Source organism: Neophocaena asiaeorientalis, unplaced genomic scaffold (genome assembly GCF_003031525.2).
Source record: "Neophocaena asiaeorientalis asiaeorientalis breed wild unplaced genomic scaffold, Neophocaena_asiaeorientalis_V1.1 scaffold721, whole genome shotgun sequence".
Classification (NCBI taxonomy): domain Eukaryota; kingdom Metazoa; phylum Chordata; class Mammalia; order Artiodactyla; family Phocoenidae; genus Neophocaena; species Neophocaena asiaeorientalis.
In genome coordinates, this window is record NW_020175365.1 from 1,378,317 (window position 1) to 1,396,108 (window position 17,792).

The following is a 17,792-nucleotide window of genomic DNA, read 5'->3' on the forward strand; positions in this document are numbered from 1 at the left end:
CTTTCAGTCAGCATCTTTTCTAAGTCACAGAAATCAATATCAAATTACATAAAACAGAAAAAAAGGTTTGTGAACACAAATGGATTCCTAGTTGATAACTGGCTGGTGAGCTACAGGATGGAGGGGTAGGGGCAAAGACTGTCAATTCAAACAAGATACAGATCAATCAAAATAAACATTATCATAAAGCCTTCAGATTTCTTAAGTTTAGCTGGGGATTCTCAGAAAGCAGAAAGGACCACAGCAGTGTTCTTCAGATCTGCACATCCATTTCCTTCTCTAAAAACCCATTTCCTCTCCCTTCACCCATTTCCTGATTCTAAAAGAACACTTAGCAAAGGCTTTGCATTAGTTATGAGACAAAGACAGAAGAATCAGGAACTAGCTCTGTAAATAAGTGGTTAAAGGAAAACCAAACCCTTTATATTAACTCCACCTTACAGCAACTATGATGTTACGCTTTGATCTTTTCATCTATGCTCACTTACACATATTATTGTCAATATCTTTGAAAAAAAAGAAAAACATGTAAGAATTAAACATTTTAAGGACCTTTCACAAACCAAATGACAGTAGGTTTTTATTAACATATCTTACAATGTTGATTATTCCTAGTTTTGTAATTTCTGCTTGCTTATAAAGATTGATTTAGCTTCTACAGTAATGTACTGTATTTAAATGATCATTCATACAAGGTATCACACCAGTACATTTTTTTGAATAATATACACACATCACTCTAACTTGGACCTGTTATTTTTAAAAGTGAGTTTATAAATGGGACTTATAAAAGTTATGGGGAAAAAATTAAAGTTCTAGTTTAGCAGCATGCATGTATGTAATTCAAGTACAATTTTCAACCAAGTGCTTTTTAAAATTTTACTGGTGACTAATTCACCAATATCAAAATAAACACTATCAAATACCCAAATTTTAATGTTAAGGCTAATATTTTCACTTCACATCCGTATGCACAACCATAAAACATTCCATTTTAAATATGTAGTAACCAAAGTCTGAGTACATTATACCATGTATATATAGCATCAGAGTTTCAAACTGTATAATTATTCAAGTTCATGAATCCTGTAACAGTATTTACTAGAGATGTAAATTAGCATTTTGTTCTTCAACCACACCTGAAGAACAAAAGTATCTGGTCTGGTATCCATAATGACGGATGCAAAAAATAAGACAGGCTGAACTTATGATACAGTATTTTAAAAAGTAGCAACGTGTTGGAAAGAACAGCTGTTTAATTAAACAGAATCATTCTAGTCTTTCAGAAAGTTAACTTAATATTTTGGAAATGTATATAAAAATAGCAAGCTACTTCCATATTGTATTTTTATTGTAGAGCTATAGGTAATTTTTTGACTTTTTGAACATATTTGAATATTTACTCTTCTGTTTTAATGCAAGGCCATCGTTTAATGTCCACTTTTATATCCTGTAATATCATGTCATCCAATAATTTTTAGAACACAGATCTGACTTTATTTTCATAGTTTATCATTAGATGTTTTTTAGTTTATTTTTACATGTAAAAATGTAATTTTATATAACAAGCCATGGAAGTCCAAAGTACCAGGAATTGCTTGATAGCACTATATATTAAATAATCATCAAATTATTGAATCATTTGGAAGAAAAATTTTGGTAGCAATATATCACATGCTTTTCTGTCATCTTCCCTCTGTAAGTACAGAGTGGGTTTTAGCTCAATCATTTTCATTCTTACTGACTTAAAAACCCTACAAACATAAATTGCTTTTCACAGCAGCTTCTAACAAGAATGCAGATGTACAGCTCATTCATGAGGATCATCACCACTGAGCTCTTTTTCTTCCCTTTTAGGAAACCGAGCAGAAATAGCAGTGGTAACACTGCACAGATAAAATACAGATGAACCTCTTGAGCTGATAAGGAAAGTTCCAGAACTATGCTTCATTTGTGGGGAAGTCAGAGCATTTTTCCAATCCAATCATTTAAACAAAAACTTGGTTGGTAATAAAAGGTGGGCATGCAGAGAATCAAAATCTGCCATGTATATGTTCTTAAAACTTCTGATTTTATAATAAAATCTGTTTGTTACTACCTCAAGTGATTCATCCAAATGAAATGGCAAATTTTGATTTTTAGGGACTCCCCCAACCACACATGTCCCCCAAAATGTACTGTATTATATTAACAGCAGCTATCTACTTATTTTACAACTATTTCAATTATTTACCTGGGGAGAATATTTATGAAATTCCTGAGAATGAATTAAGTTTCAGCAAAGCCTTAAACTTTTAACAGATTCCTCACAATAAGAAAAAAATGTAAAGTTCTACTATTAGACCAAATTTTACTATACAGTATTTCACATAAATCATGTTTTACATTTTTTTCTAATTACATACAGCAAAAATCTCAAATCAACACAAGAATGGCAGAGGGAAAGGATGCATTACGTTTAGCAGATGCAAATTAAAATACACAGATATAAAGAAGCAGTAAAACTTTAAATAAATCACACCCACTCTAAATATCAATGAATAGCAGATATGCATTGTTGGGAGAATCATTTTTAAATGATTTTGTCAACAAGTTGTGCTTCTTATTAATTGTGGACTTAAACAAAAAAAGGACCACTAAAGAATGGTTTAACTTCTTACTTGTTATGCTCTCCATATACTTAAAAAAAAATTATTATACCATTAATGTGATTACCAAGCACCTAATTTTGGAAAGGCTTTATAATGTATGTTTTCTTTCTTTCCCTCAGCAAAAGCGTTAATCCCCCAAATTAAGTTAAAGCTTATTGTTGATAAATTCTTAATGAAAATGATATAATGCAATGCTAAGGTGGTGAGTCACAGCCCATTGTAATGTGGACCCCATCTTTTATTGATGTGATCAAAAGTATGAGAAATCCACTGTTGTTCAAGAACTTTGTATCTTTCTTTACAAATGTAGAGAGGCTTGCCTCGCCTAGAATAAAAAGGGAAAAAAAAGTATTAAAAGTAATATAATACAATGAAGATTTCACACACATTTTAAAAAATAGATTCTTTATGGCAAAAATCTCATATAGTAATTTGGTTTATTTCATATTTCTTTAACATGATGATGGGGAAAATATCCCCCAAAATAGAAATAGTTCTAAATTAATCACTGCCAGAAATAAAAAAAAAAATTATTATTATAATTACAAAGTCAGGAATGGTACATTATTCTTACTGGCCAAACTTCAATAAAACATGTGGATATATCCATGCACATCTAACCTAAGATCTCGGTCTTCCTCTCCATGAGCATCCAAATACACAGAACCCCAGAGACAGAAGCGATGCCCTCGAATGATGATAATCACTGATGCATTGATCAAAAGGAAAATCCCTGTTCCAGCACCACAGTTCTGAGAATGCTAAAAAATTAAAAATATATGACTGAACTTCATAATCAAATGGACTTTATAAGAAAATCAAGAATGTCTTGTCTTCTAAATAATACAGAAATATTTAAACGTTTTAAAATCAGATTTCACCTAAGTTAAATTTATTAACTCATTCTTAATACTTTATTAACAATACATGAGGAGGAATCTGGATAAGGAATACCTAGGAAATCAATTAAGAGCTAACCTAAACCTAATTCAGAGGCTAGTGTCTACAACAGCATATATGACTGCTGTTTCACAGCACAACATCTAAACATATATACCATTAAAGGGCAGCGGGATTAGGGAGAGGAACTGAAGCTGCACTTAGGAAAAGTTTTACCCACTTAAATAAAACCCCAGGTGTTTTTTTGTTGTTGTCATTGTTTTTGTTTTTACCCTTCTAGTGGATAGACCTAGAGTCTGTCATACAGAGTGAAGTAAGTCAGAAAGAAAAAGACAAATACCATATGCTAACACATATATATGGAATTCAAGAAGAAAAAAAAAAAGTCATGAAGAACCTAGGGGTAAGACAGGAATAAAGACACAGACCTACTGGAGAATGGACTTGAGGATATGGGGAGGGGGAAGGGTGAGCTGTGACAGGGCGAGAGAGAGTCATGGACATGTACACACTAACAAACGTAAGGTAGATAGCTAGTGGGAAGCAGACGCATGGCACAGGGATATCTGCTCGGTGCTTTGTGACTGCCTGGAGGGGTGGGATAGGGAGGGTGGGAGGGAGGGAGACGCAAGAGGGAAGAGATATGGGAACATATGTATATGTATAACTGATTCACTTTGTTATAAAGCAGAAACTAACACACCATTGTAAAGCAATTATACCCCAATAAAGATGTTAAAAAATAAATAAATAAATAAAACAACAACGAAAACAAGATCCTTATATGTATTGTGCATTTAATTCAAAGAGTAGTTAAATTTGAAGAGCTGGCTTGACCATATATACCACATTTCCATGTGATTTGAGTTTTCATAAATTTTATACTATTTACTCTTGCTTACCAATACACATTCACAGTAACTTTGTTGCTTGCAGCAAAGTCCTTTCAGGCATACAAAAGTACCACAAACAAGGCAAACGGCAGGATCTTTAGGAACCTTGGTGCAGACACTACAGGTTTTTCTGTGGTAGTACTGGAAAATGGTGTTATAATTTTCAGGCAACTGTAGTAGGTGTGGCAATTTCCATCTTGACTCTTGGATAAGCAAGGCCTAAAACATTATTCAAAAATATTCATTAGTCCTATGTATTTAAGTCACTAACACAAAATATTTATTTTTTAAAAGGCCTTTTTTTTTTAAAGAAAAGAAAATCTGTCTCCAAGAATGTGGCTTATTTTCTTTATTAACACTCTTCCCATTTCCATTTTACAAATGACTAAAATAGTACTTCAACAATTACGATTCTCTATTTTAATGTAATTTTCAATTAAAACATGATGTGAGTTTTTAGACTAAGCACCTAAAACACTGAAATTTGTTATTACTTTAAAAGAAAAATATTAAATATAACTAAGCATGCATGGAAAATATATGTAGATGTACTTGTTTTTAAATATTCTTAATACATAATTTTAAACAGTTATACACATTTTTCAAAACCAAGTTTTTGACCTTTCTTAGATAAACAAACAATTCATTGGCTTTTTCTTTAGGGAAGATCATGGTTGTAATTCATATTTCTATTTCAATACTTTATAATCTTTCATTCCTAGAAGATGAAAAATCTTACACCTCAAGCTGTTAAGATCTTTTGTATCCATAAGTGCTGGGGCTACAACTCTTTTCATAAATTTTCTCAGTAAGTGTGAAAAAAAAAACAAATTAGTTAAATTTCCCTACAGGGTATTTTGTTCATTTTTTGCAGCTATATAAAAATACTGGAAATAGCATTAATTTTTTTTCTAGATGCTACTTCATTAACACTTAAATCAGATAAAATGCAGTATGAATCTATTATCTTAAGAAACAGTATGGAGGCTGGCAATTCACATGGTGATCATCTCACATTACTTACAGCCATAATCCATCTAAATCAGTCTAATAAGTAAGTATCCAGCTTAGTGTTTATCAATATGTTCATGGATAAAGCAGCCATGGAAGCGAGGATAAGGACAATATATGGGCTTACAATATGCTGTTTGCCAATACTCAGTGCCCAACTCCGGACTCCAAAGACTGCATATTCTGTAACGGGTTCATTATATATGGAACCCTTCCATCAGTGGAAGGAACAGCAATTTGTCCTCATTGAACTTGATACTTATCCAGATTAGGTTGTAAATTACCCAGTAGCACACACCACATGGTCTCTAATCAAAGAATTTTCTTCATAAAGAAAGATGTAACACAATAGGTGGATGTCTATGGAATTAACTGATCTTAACATATAGTCAATCATCTGAAAAAAATCACTGGTCTTTTAAATGATGAACTACTTTGCTGATGAATTTTTAGATGGTACCAACTAGAAGGAAACACCTATTGAATGAGGTATATGCTCCTACAGAATGAGGTATACGACCTAAAAAAGCAACTAGTACATAAGGGTGATTGACTGTTCTCTTACAGATGGAGTGCACAGGTTTGGGAACCAGAGGGTGGCATCTCTCATAATTAGACCTAAAAATTCGGTCTTTAATTTCTGTTTCCCTGCTATTCTGGATTCTTCTGTGGTTTCAGTACTATCGTAAGGAGGCTGTGTGCTATCTGCCAACAAGGGACATAATAATAGTTCCACTGAATTAAAAACGAAATGTCACCTGACCACTCTAGCTTCCCTAATACCACTCGGAAAAGAAAGGGAATGGCTTACAGTATTGTCTGGAGGGAGTGACCTCATCAAATAAAATAGAAATACCTCCGGTATCAGTATGTTTGAAACTCAGAGATACACCCCACCCCCACCCCTAGCGCGTTCAGGCTTGAAAGGTAAACATTTCACACAAAACTAGTACAGTCTTATATAAGCATGACAGGACAAATCACTGAGCTCAGACCTCTCAGAATAAAGTTTGGATCACATCTTTGTTCAAATAAATCCAACCAGTTGAGGTGCTGGTCAAAGAAGGTGAAAGAAGAAAGTCATATATTTGACTGTATATTAGCTACAGTTTTATGACTAATTTAAAATTTTCTTGCTTGTTGTGGCATATATTTTTGCAATATTTTTCATTCTCTTTTCCTTTCTCCTACTGCTGAATTCAGGGTGAGTAGGTGCTAATTAAAAATTTCCAGGCCGTTGGGGTGTAAGAACAATAAATCACAGAAGGAATGGACATCTCCCAGAGCCTCTGGATTCAGGGAAGCTTGATGATATAACTATAGGATGTGACTTCAGGTTAGGTATTTGGGAAATGGTGGCTGCATCTGTGGTTGTAAAGGGAACAGTTACATCATTTTAAACAGGGGAAGAAATGAAACTCTGTGAATGAGAAGAAGGATGTCTATGTGCTGGGGAGGTAAGATGTGAAGGTAGCGGGCCACCAGTGTTCGTTTTTTCCAATTTGTCTAGCAACCTCATCTGCCTTCCTACATTGACAGCATTATGACTTATTTTGGAAAATAACCTCTTTTCCTGCTCCATACAGATCTGATGGGGTTGCCCCATCACAAGATCCTGCCCCATCACAGGGGTATACATATGATGCAAATTAGGCCAGTCAGATTCTCTCTCCCAGGAATCTGAATTTGGAGCATATATATAGGGAAGGAAAGTAGCTGAGATGGAGTCATCTAGCAGTAGCGCTTCAGAGAAAACAGACCAGAGGTTTGCAACCAAACTGTTTGCAATCAAAGAATCTTAGCTGTTACAAGAAAGGAGAAGCAGTAATTCAGACTATCTTTCAAGGGAAGCTGTTGCACTATTCAGCTCCAATCACTGTTTATATTTATCTAAGTCTCTCTGTTCAAATTTAAAGTTGCTGGTTAAAAAGAAATCTGGTTGACAAATGGACAGAGTTGAGGTTAGAGATAGAACAGAGTGAAGGGACAAGTGTAGGGATGCAGGTCAGATAGGGGTGCATTCAAATAACATAAAAATTCTGCATAAGTATAAATAAATAAATATCTACTGTTCTGACTCTAAAACAAATAGTTATCACTCAATGTTACAAAAAGATGAAATATATTTAAATGGTAAGTTCTTATTTTCTATCAATATTTACAACAATAATCATTCATCTAAAAAGGTAGGCTTATTCTTATACTATCAAGTGATTTCGTTTCTATCTATTGCTTATCCCATGGCACATATGAAGACAAAATAATTTTAAGTATGCTCATCACTTTTTCTCCTGTCCTGGTTCTACAATAATACCCAACTCTTACTCCAAGACATTCCTCATGGGTTTTCAGACATCAAAATATAACTTCAGATTATAGCTATAATTGTGAATAAAGCAATTACTAGATAGGAAAATATTTTTATACATAGTACACAAGGTTCAATTAACTTCTTCAATTTTCCTTTCCTTTTAAAAAAAGTATAAAATGAGATAATATCTCTTTAAGGATTTCAATAGAAAATGAAAATGAACAAAAGCAGAGACATTTATTATTTATGCTTACCTTGCCTTTGTTATTCACTTCAATGTTTTAAGAATTAAGTCTAGTGACAACCTCCATCTGAAATACTAATTTTTCTATTGTTCCTTTGACATTAAATTAAAATTCTCGTTTTTCCTGAAATCGGTTCCCCTTTCATCAGTTCTATTTCTCCCAATGACATTAATCCACCATTTAATTGTTTCACAAATATTTATTAGGTGACTAGTCTATATCAGGCACTTTCCAGGAACTAGGGATTCAAGAATAAACAAGAAACAATTTTTGCCTTGTGGAGTCCCCATTCAGACACATTAAACAAACAGAAGTGATAAACATGGCAACTATTAGAAACAGTGGCAAAAGTACTATCATACATAATAGAGGGAGATGGACTCTCAGATAAAGCTTTATAGAAGAGGTAACATTTATCTTAGCAAAGCCTTCATGGGTGATTAACAGGAAAACAGTAGGAAGATTGCTTTAAATAAAAGTAACAGCAATAAGCAATAGCACAGATGTTTAAAAAATGCACAGCATACTTAAGAAATATTCTTTCGTGGTTTAAGCAAGGTGGTGGCTGGGAAGTGGTATGAAATGAAGTTAGAAAGGCAAGCAAGATGGTGAATGCCATGTAAAGAGTCCTGTCCATAGCCAATGGGACATCCATCGTTAGTGGTTTTTAAGCAGGAGCAGGTTCCTATCGGAACTATGTATACTAGTTACTACTCTTCTGATGACTTGAGTTCAAGATTTTAAAGTCATGTACACTTGGTCACCAAGGACTATATATTTTTCTCAAATGCGTCTCTTGCATTGGTTACATTCTGTCTAATTTCTGCTGGCTATCAAAACAATAATCCAGATTTTCTTCACCACTAAATAATCTCTGGTTTCCCTTTCTCCATGACATCAATTTTACTTACTAAAAAAGCCACAAAAATTACCTCCCTAAAACACTACTTTCATCATATCATTCCATTTCTCAAAAACTGTAATTCTACATAGAAGAAAGTCTGAGCACCAAACCATGGCACTAAGAGCCTCCCATCACTGCCTGCACCCCACCTTTCCAATTCCCTCATCTCCAACACAACACCTTTACCCATCGAGCTGTCAGCATAGAGTCAGCACATTTTATAAAGACATGATGTTTTAGATGTGCAAGTCCAAATCTTTAATTTTTATGTGACAGTCCTCTTTCCAATAAGCTTACAAGTTCCTTGTCTATTTTAAAATTCCTTTGTACCTTCCAAATCTAGTGCTATGACTATTTAAGGTATTCAATAAAAACCTGATGACCTAAAACACACTAAAAGTAACATACTATACCTTAGTTTTGTTAGCTGAAACATTTCTGCTTTTACACTCATAAATAAATATAAGCAAACCATTTTATCAAAATAATTCATTTAATAAATACTGCCAAGACTAGATTACCTGAAATTTTAAATTCATTATTCTCTTACCTATTAGCATGTCACCACTATAGCAAGTGAGTATTACTCTTTTTACGTACCTTTCCTTGTTCGGCATGTCTTTCAGTAAATGAATTTATCTCAAAACACCACTGAGATATAATATCAAATGCTGGAACTGGCCAATCCAGACAGGAGGCACTGATGAATGGATGTTCTGTTTGGTAAAATGTTGGCAGAAGTCCCAGGCAGCTGGAAAGAACTGAAAACTCTTCTTCTTCCTTTTAGATATGAAATAGAAAATTCTCAAGACATTTCATAATGAACATTTCCCATTACAGATATTTTAAGTGTCATTCTCATCAATTACTTCTGGATAGTAAGAAAACTTTCTTAACTGAGTCAACTAAATAAAGTGAGGGGAGTAAGAGGAGCAAAGAAGAGAGAAAAGGTTCCGAGCTGTTATATCCAATATTCCCAGAATGTTTCTCTTTGAAATTTAACTTCCAAGTGCCATAGCATCTGCTTCATTTATACATTTATTTTAAAAATAGTGCTTTCACACATCTGATGAATATAGCCTATAGCACCGAGCTACTCTATGAAAGCAAATGTTAATTTGGGGCAAAGGAAAAGTGACTTTTGGTTAAAAAGACATAGACTGTCAGTGTGCATAAAGAAGAACAATAGCGAAAACATGGAATTCACAACAGACAGTGCTAAATCATTTGCCTAGACCCTGAATGAGTGTGAAACAAAGTCAGTTTTAAAAAGAGGGTGGAGTTTTTAAAAACTTGAGAGCTCTAACTGCCAGGTAATCTGAAGCTCTACTCAGTAATAACAGAACCAGTGGAATCAATGATCCTTTCATATCTTGAAAGTTGATTTTTAAAGGAGTTTGTTAGTCTTGTAAACACCAAAATATACCCCCTACCCCTCTTTATTTAACTGAAAATCCATTTAGGAGGCAAGTTAGTCTACTTTCCCCTGTCCACTGGATCAATTAATTCCTAACATCCTTCAAATTCCAGCTCCTCAGGTAAGCCTTTCCTGACCCCGCTTAATGACACCTTAGACTACCTAGTTCCACCGAGATAAAATTAGTACGTCTATACTGTGTAAACACTTCAGTTCTTACATTTATACTTTCTACTTTAAAAATAAATTAGCCTGTCCTCTAAGACTGTGGGAGTAGTCCCTAGGAGTAGGGGCTCTGTCCTCCCGGTGCTTGGCACATAGCAGACATTCAACAAACATCTGTTTGCAAAACAACTAATTGTGTGGATTAAGTACAAAATTCTGAAATACGCTATAAAGAAGAAATAAAGGGGAACTCCCTGACGGTCCAGAGGTTAGGTCTCTGGCGCTTTCACTGCTGAGACCCAGGTTCAATCCCTGGTTGGGGTACTAAGATCTCACAAGCTGTGCAGCACAGCCAAAATAAAAAAAGAAATAAAGATGGAAAAGCAAAATGATATGCAGGCTGAAAAAGATGCTAAGTTTTTAAATCACTAGAAATGAGGCCACAAATCCCCCATTTGTATAGATACATTAATAAGGCGTGTTAAAAACTAACTTTACTGAGGTATAATTTACATACCATAAAATTCACCCACTTTAAGTGAAGTCTGATGAATTTTGGAAAATGTATACTCATGCAACCACTGCTACAATAAAGTTGTAGAACAATTCCACCCCCTGAAAAAGTTCCTTGGTGCTCTTCTGCAATCAATTCCAGCCCCTGCTCCTGGCCCCAAACAACCACTTATCTGCTTTCTGCCAACTATAACCTGCCATTACAGTTTGGGGGTTTTAAAAAATTCCATATAAATGGAATCACACAGTATGTAGTCTTTTGTACCTGGCCTCTTTCACTTAGCGCAGTATATTTAGATTCGTCCGTGTTACTGCGTGTATCAGCAGTCCATTCCTTTTTTTTTTTTTTTTTTTTTTTTTTTTTTTTTTTATTTAAGTGAAGTCTGATGAATTTTGGAAAATGTATACTCATGCAACCACTGCTACAATAAAGTTGTAGAACAATTCCACCCCCTGAAAAAGTTCCTTGGTGCTCTTCTGCAATCAATTCCAGCCCCTGCTCCTGGCCCCAAACAACCACTTATCTGCTTTCTGCCAACTATAACCTGCCATTACAGTTTGGGGGTTTTAAAAAATTCCATATAAATGGAATCACACAGTATGTAGTCTTTTGTACCTGGCCTCTTTCACTTAGCGCAGTATATTTAGATTCGTCCGTGTTATTGCGTGTATCAGCAGTCCATTCCTTTTTAATGCTGAGTAGTATTCCACTGAATGAACGCACCACATTTTGTTCATGCATTTGCTTGTTGATGGAATTCTGGGTTGTTGCCAGTTTTTAACTACTACAAATTAGTCTGCTATGAACATTCATATACAAGTCTTTATGTGGACATAAGTTTTCATTTATTTTGGTAGACACCTATTTATTTGGGGGTTGTACTGTAAGTATGCTTAACTTTTTAAAGAAGCTGTCAAACTTCTTCCAAATTTGACTATACCATTTTGCATTCCCACCAGCAAATGACTGAAGAGTGTCAGGTACTCCAGATCCTCACCAACACTTGTAACATTAATTTGTACTCTAAACAATAATGATGTTGAACACCTTTTCATGTATTGTTGGTCATTCATATACATTCTGATGAGAAGTGTGCCCTATTCAAATTTTTTGCTCACTTTGTATCTTCTGCTTTTTTATTATTGAGTTCCTGATATATTCTGGATACAATAATTTCTCAATATATTTTTTGAGATATAATTTGTATACCATAAAATTCATCCTTTTAAAATGAACAATTTAGTGAGTTTTAGTAAATTCACAAAATTGTGCAACCATCACCCACTATCTAATTCCAGAATATTTCCATCACCCTATTTTCTTAATTTCATTTTCAAACTGCTCATTGCTAATGCACAGAAACACAACTGACTTTTTTTGTACATTTATCATGTATCCTACAACCCTGCTAAATTCGTTTATTAGCTCTAATAGCTTTTGAGAGATTCCTTACAATTTTCCACAAACAAGATCATCTAATTTGCAAACAGAGATTGCTTTCCCTCTTCCTTTCCAATCTGGATGACTTTTATTTCTTTTTCTTGCCTAACTGCTCTTTCTAGAACCTCCAATATAGTGCTTTAAAGACAGGACGAGGGCAGACATCCTTGCCTTATTTCTTATCTTTGTGGGCAAGCTTTCTATCTTTCACTTTTAAATATGATGTTAGCTATGGGTTTCTCATAGGTGCCCTTTATCAGACTTTCCCTTCTATGAATACTTTTTTTGGTGTTTTTTTTTTTTTTTTTACCATGAAACGGTGTTAGATTTTGTCAAATGGCTACTGAGATGATCATATGCTTTTAAAAAATGTATTCTATTAATATGGTGAATTAAGTTTATTGATCTTTTATTGTTGTTGAGCCAATGTGCATTCCTAGGATAAACCCATTTGGTCACGGTGTATTATCCTTTTTACTGGTAATATTTTATTAAGGCTTTTGCTTCTATGTTCATGAGAGATATGGGTTTGTAGTTTTCTTTTCTCATGATGCCTGGACTGGGTATTAGTAAAACTGGCCTCATAAAATGAGTATGCAGTGTCCCTTCTTCCTCTGTTTGCCAAGAGTTTATATAATATTGATAAAATTTCTTCCTTAAATTTTTCATAGAATTCATCATGATGTTATCGTTGTTGTTATAAAGTTGTTGATCTCATTTTTTGGCAGGATAATAACTGTAGACATTTAATAACTAAATCAATTTCCTTACTCAATATAGATCTATTCAAAATTTTCTATTTCTTCTTGAGTCAGTTTTAGTAATTTGTATCTTTCAAAGAATTTGTTCGTTTTATCGATGTTATCAAATTTGTTTGCAAATGTTATTCATAATATTCTCTTATGGTTCTGTAGGAACGGTTCCTCCTTCATTCCTGATATTGGTAATTTGTATCTTCTCTCTCTTTTTTTTTTTTTTCCATATCAATCTAGTGAGGAGTCTGGTTCCTGGTTAAAAACCTATGTGTGCTTCCCTGGTGGTGCAGTGGTTGAGAGTCCGCCTGCCGATGCAGCGAACACGGGTTCGTGCCCCGGTCTGGGAAGATCCCACATGCCGCGGAGCGGCTGGGCCCGTGAGCCATGGCCGCTGAGCCTGAGCGTCCGGAGCCTGTGCTCTGCAACGGGAGAGGCCACAACAGTGAGAGACCCGCGTACCACACACACAAAAAAACAACAAAAAACCTGTATGTGTTTTTTCAGGTCTAACCACAGATAATTACAAAGGTTTTACTTTGCAGGTCTCATGGTGAAAACTGTCCTCCCTCCACCAGACTTGGCACACAGTCAGTGCACTGCAGTCTCTGAAGGGATCTGCAATCATGGTCTCAGGCCCCCTGGCCAGTCATGCTCTTTCACACATTTACATTCCCAGGCCTGGCGCCTTTATTCCTAGGCCCCTCTATCTGAGGCCTTGGGCAGGGGTCACTTTGACACTTCTGCCAAGGCCAGCTTATGAAGGGAAAAAGCTGAAACTAAGAAACTTTTCCCCACTCTGACTCAGTACCCAGGACTTTTCCACTCCTATCCCTACCCCTTCACCCTCCTCTCCACCTCAGAGCTCATAACACTGCAAGAACCTTCTGTCTGCGGCTCCCTTAACAGATTCCCACATCTGTGCTGATCCACCTGATCCTTAACCGGTACTTCATTCTATGAAGGTGATGGAACGGGGAATCAGCATTTTCTCTGATTTTAGCCTCTTGATTATACTATCACAGTAAGTGATTAAAGGTTTAAGTCTTTCATTTGTGGCTTCCTGCTTTAATCAGCCACTCCAGTACCTAGCAGCTCAGTTCTTTCTCTCCCAGCTCAGCTGAGCTCCTGACATTTAGGTGTATCCATTTTATTGATCTTTGCAAAGAACCAGATTTTGAACTAATTGATTTTCTCTACTGTTTCTCCATTACTATCCACTGACTTCTGCTCTGATTTTTGTAATTTCCTTTCTTTTACTTGTTTTGGGTTTAATTTACTCTTATTCTAGTTTCATAAAGTAACAATTTAGATAAATGATTTTAGACCTGGGCTTCCCTAGTGGCGCAGTGGTTGAGAGTCCGCCTGCCGATGCAGGGGACATGGGTTCGTGCCCGGGTCCAGGAAGATCCCGCGTGCCATGGAGCGGCTGGGCCCGTGAGCCATGGCCGCTGAGCCTGCGCATCCGGAGCCTGTGCTCCGCAATGGGAGAGGCCACAACAGTGAGAGGCCCACGTACCGCAAAAAAAAAAAAAAAATGATTTTAGACCTTTCCTCTGTTTAAATATAAGCATTTGAAGCTGTATGTACCTCTCCAAGAACTATTTTAGGGGCATTTCACAATTTTGCTATGCTGTGTTTTCATTTTCACTCAGTTTACGTGTTTTCTGATTTCCATGTCATTTCTGCTTTGATACATAAGTTATTTAGAAGTGTGCTGCTTAATTCTCACACATTTGGGGATTTATATATTTCTTTCTTTTACTGACTTTTAATTTAATTCTGTGTGGTAAGAAAATATGTTTTGCGATTTCAATTCTTTTAAATTTATTGCTACTTGCTTTATGGTTTGGCATATGGTACACTCTGGTGAATGGGCCATGTGCACTTGTAAAAAATATGCATTCTGATATTGTTTGGTGGAGTATTCTATAGATGTCAATTATATCAAGCTGACTGAGAGTATGGTTCAGGTCTCATTTATCCCTGTTGATTTTCTATCTACTTGTTATTGATTACTAAGAAAAAACACTGACGTTTTCAGGTATAATTGTGGATTGTCTATTTCTTCTTTCAATTCTGTCAATTTCTGCTTTACGTAATTTGGGGTTTTGTTGTTTTGTGCATATATATTTACAGCTGTTATATCTTCCTGCTCTATTGAGAGAGGGCATTTATGTTCTAAGGTAAGGCACAAAAACAACTTGAGAAAATGGGAACTACTAATGGTAGGAAAATAGCAATACTTTTTCATCTTCTTTATGACAGGATATCCAACAATGGATAAAAATGAACAAAGATCTACATAAATGTATTTTCCCCCCTGGGATTCACAGACTACTTCAGGATTACTTGGCCTCTCATGAAGCAGATGTTGAATCCAAAAAGTGGGTCACTAAAATGAAAGAAACCTGAGGAAAAATTTATAAAAGAAGAAAAAAATGAAAGAAAAGTTTCTCATTCCTCCCTATCATTTGACTTGGACAAAACAGATGAGAGTGGCAGATTATTCTACACAAAGAAAAAATCATGAGATACTTTTTTAAAGATCAGATACTAAATGATTTTCCCAGTCATTTTCATTTCCTAATTATTTTCAAAAGAAGCATGTAACAAGTAGGTCATAGTAAAGAAAACTAAATGGCTCTGCATAAGGAAAATGCTCAACCTTAGGAAAAATATAAATTGAAACAACCTTAAAAAAAAAAAACTCTACGTTGAGCTATTTTACCTAGACCAAAGATCTACAGGCAAAGGTTAAATAGTATGATAACACACTAAGTAGACACAAGTACAGGGAAACCTTCACACATCACTGGTGTTAACATAATTGGTACAACGTCAATGAAAGGCACTCTGGCAATAACCATCAAAACTACAAAAGTATGCAAATGCTGAAACAGCAAATCACTTCTAAGGATTTTTGTGTGTGTGTGCATAAACTTTTTTTTTTTTTGGAGTATAACTGCTTTACAAAGTTGTGGTAGTTTCTGCTGTACAACGACGTGAATCAGCTATATGTATACATACATCCCCTCCCTCTTGGACTTCCCTCCCATCGCCCCCCCCCATCCCACCCATCTAGGTCATCACAGAGCACTGAACCGAGCTCCCTGTGCTATACAGCAGCTTCCCAATGTGGTACATATATACAATGGAATATTACTCAGCTACTTCTAAGAATTTATCCTATAATCAAAAACATGCAAAATAACTTGTGCATACTATCATTCATTGCAGTATCATTTGTAAATAGCAAAGGACTAGAAATAACCCAAATGTTTATTAATAGGGGACTAATTAAATACATCCTGGTACATCATACATGAAATATTCTGAAACTGTAAGACAAAATGAGGAAGGTCTTCATGTATTGAATATGAAATGATCTCCAAGATACACTCTTAAGGGAAAAAAAATGCAAGCTGAAGAACAATGTATAAAAAGAGGACTAAAAGAAAAAAAAAATACACCCTCCCCACACACACATATTTCTTGTATATGCATAAAATGTCTTTGGAATAATACAGAGGAAACTGATAGCAACTGGGCAGCAATCAAGTGGCTAGTGAAAGGGGTAAACAGAGATTTTTTTTCCATAGAATATCTTCTTGTACCTCTCGAATTTTAAAAAATGTGAATACATTAACTGTTCAAAAAATACTTTTTTTTCTATAAATTATTGCAGTGGTATATTTACACTATTTAAAATCTAGAAGTATAAAAAGATACTGTTTTTAAAAAAGTCTCTCCACCATTCTTTTTTCCCTTCTATCCAAACCTCAAACTCACTAACCCAACTCCTCGGTAAGAACTGACCATAATTCTTAACGTATTTTTCCAGAGTATCATACATACACACACACAAGCAAATATGAGTACCATTATTTTTCCTCTATTTTCATTTAATATAAGCACACCTTGCTTTGGGATACTTAAAATATTTTAGAGATTTTTCCACATTAGCACATAGAAAACTTTCTATTCTTTTTTCTTCTGCAGAGTATGCCATTGTATGAATAAACCACAATTTATTTAACCTGTTTCTCACTGATGGACACTTGAGATGTTTTCAATTTTGTCTGCTATTCTTGTATGTCTATTCGACTATCAACAAATCAATCATTATATTATTATACTTTAAGAAATATCTATAGAGTATTCATATTGAGATCAAGGAGAGTATAATATACAATAAGATAGTGGCTTTTACAGACTTAAAACTAGAAGAAAATAACATGTTCGCCTCAAAAACTGATTTGTGTATGAAGCAGCAGCATAGCTCAGATGTTAATAGTACAGATCCGGCATCTGGACTAAATGTGCCTGAATTCTGGCAGCTTTACTTACTAGCTGTGAATCTTGAGCAAGTCATTCATCTTTCTGTGCCTGTTTTCTTGTCTGTAAAGTGAAGATTATAACAGCTACCTCATAGTTTTGTGAAACTTAAATGAATTTAAATGCAAAGCACTTAAAACAATGCTTAGCATGTAGTCAGTGTACAATAAATGCTAGCTATCATTATTACTCGAAGAGAAACTACTTTTGACAGAAGAAAGACAAAAGAATTAAAGGAGGTATATTAGAGC

At 35.0% G+C, this 17,792-nt stretch overlaps 1 protein-coding gene across 3 annotated transcripts in view; it reads right to left on the reverse strand.

Moving 5' to 3' along the window:
* Positions 1-561: 561 nt before the first annotated feature.
* UBR3 (ubiquitin protein ligase E3 component n-recognin 3) overlaps positions 562-17,792 on the reverse strand; it is a 175,784-nt gene continuing 158,553 nt past the window's right edge. For all 3 annotated transcript variants that reach the window (XM_024765716.1, XM_024765717.1, XM_024765715.1), the window contains exons 35-38: positions 9,516-9,695; positions 4,454-4,663; positions 3,273-3,412; positions 562-2,976 (exon numbers count right to left, since the gene is read on the reverse strand). In XM_024765716.1, coding sequence (XP_024621484.1) covers positions 2,859-2,976; positions 3,273-3,412; positions 4,454-4,663; positions 9,516-9,695 — 648 coding nt within the window. In that variant the 3' untranslated portion in view covers positions 562-2,858. The remainder of the gene's footprint in view (positions 2,977-3,272; positions 3,413-4,453; positions 4,664-9,515; positions 9,696-17,792) is intronic.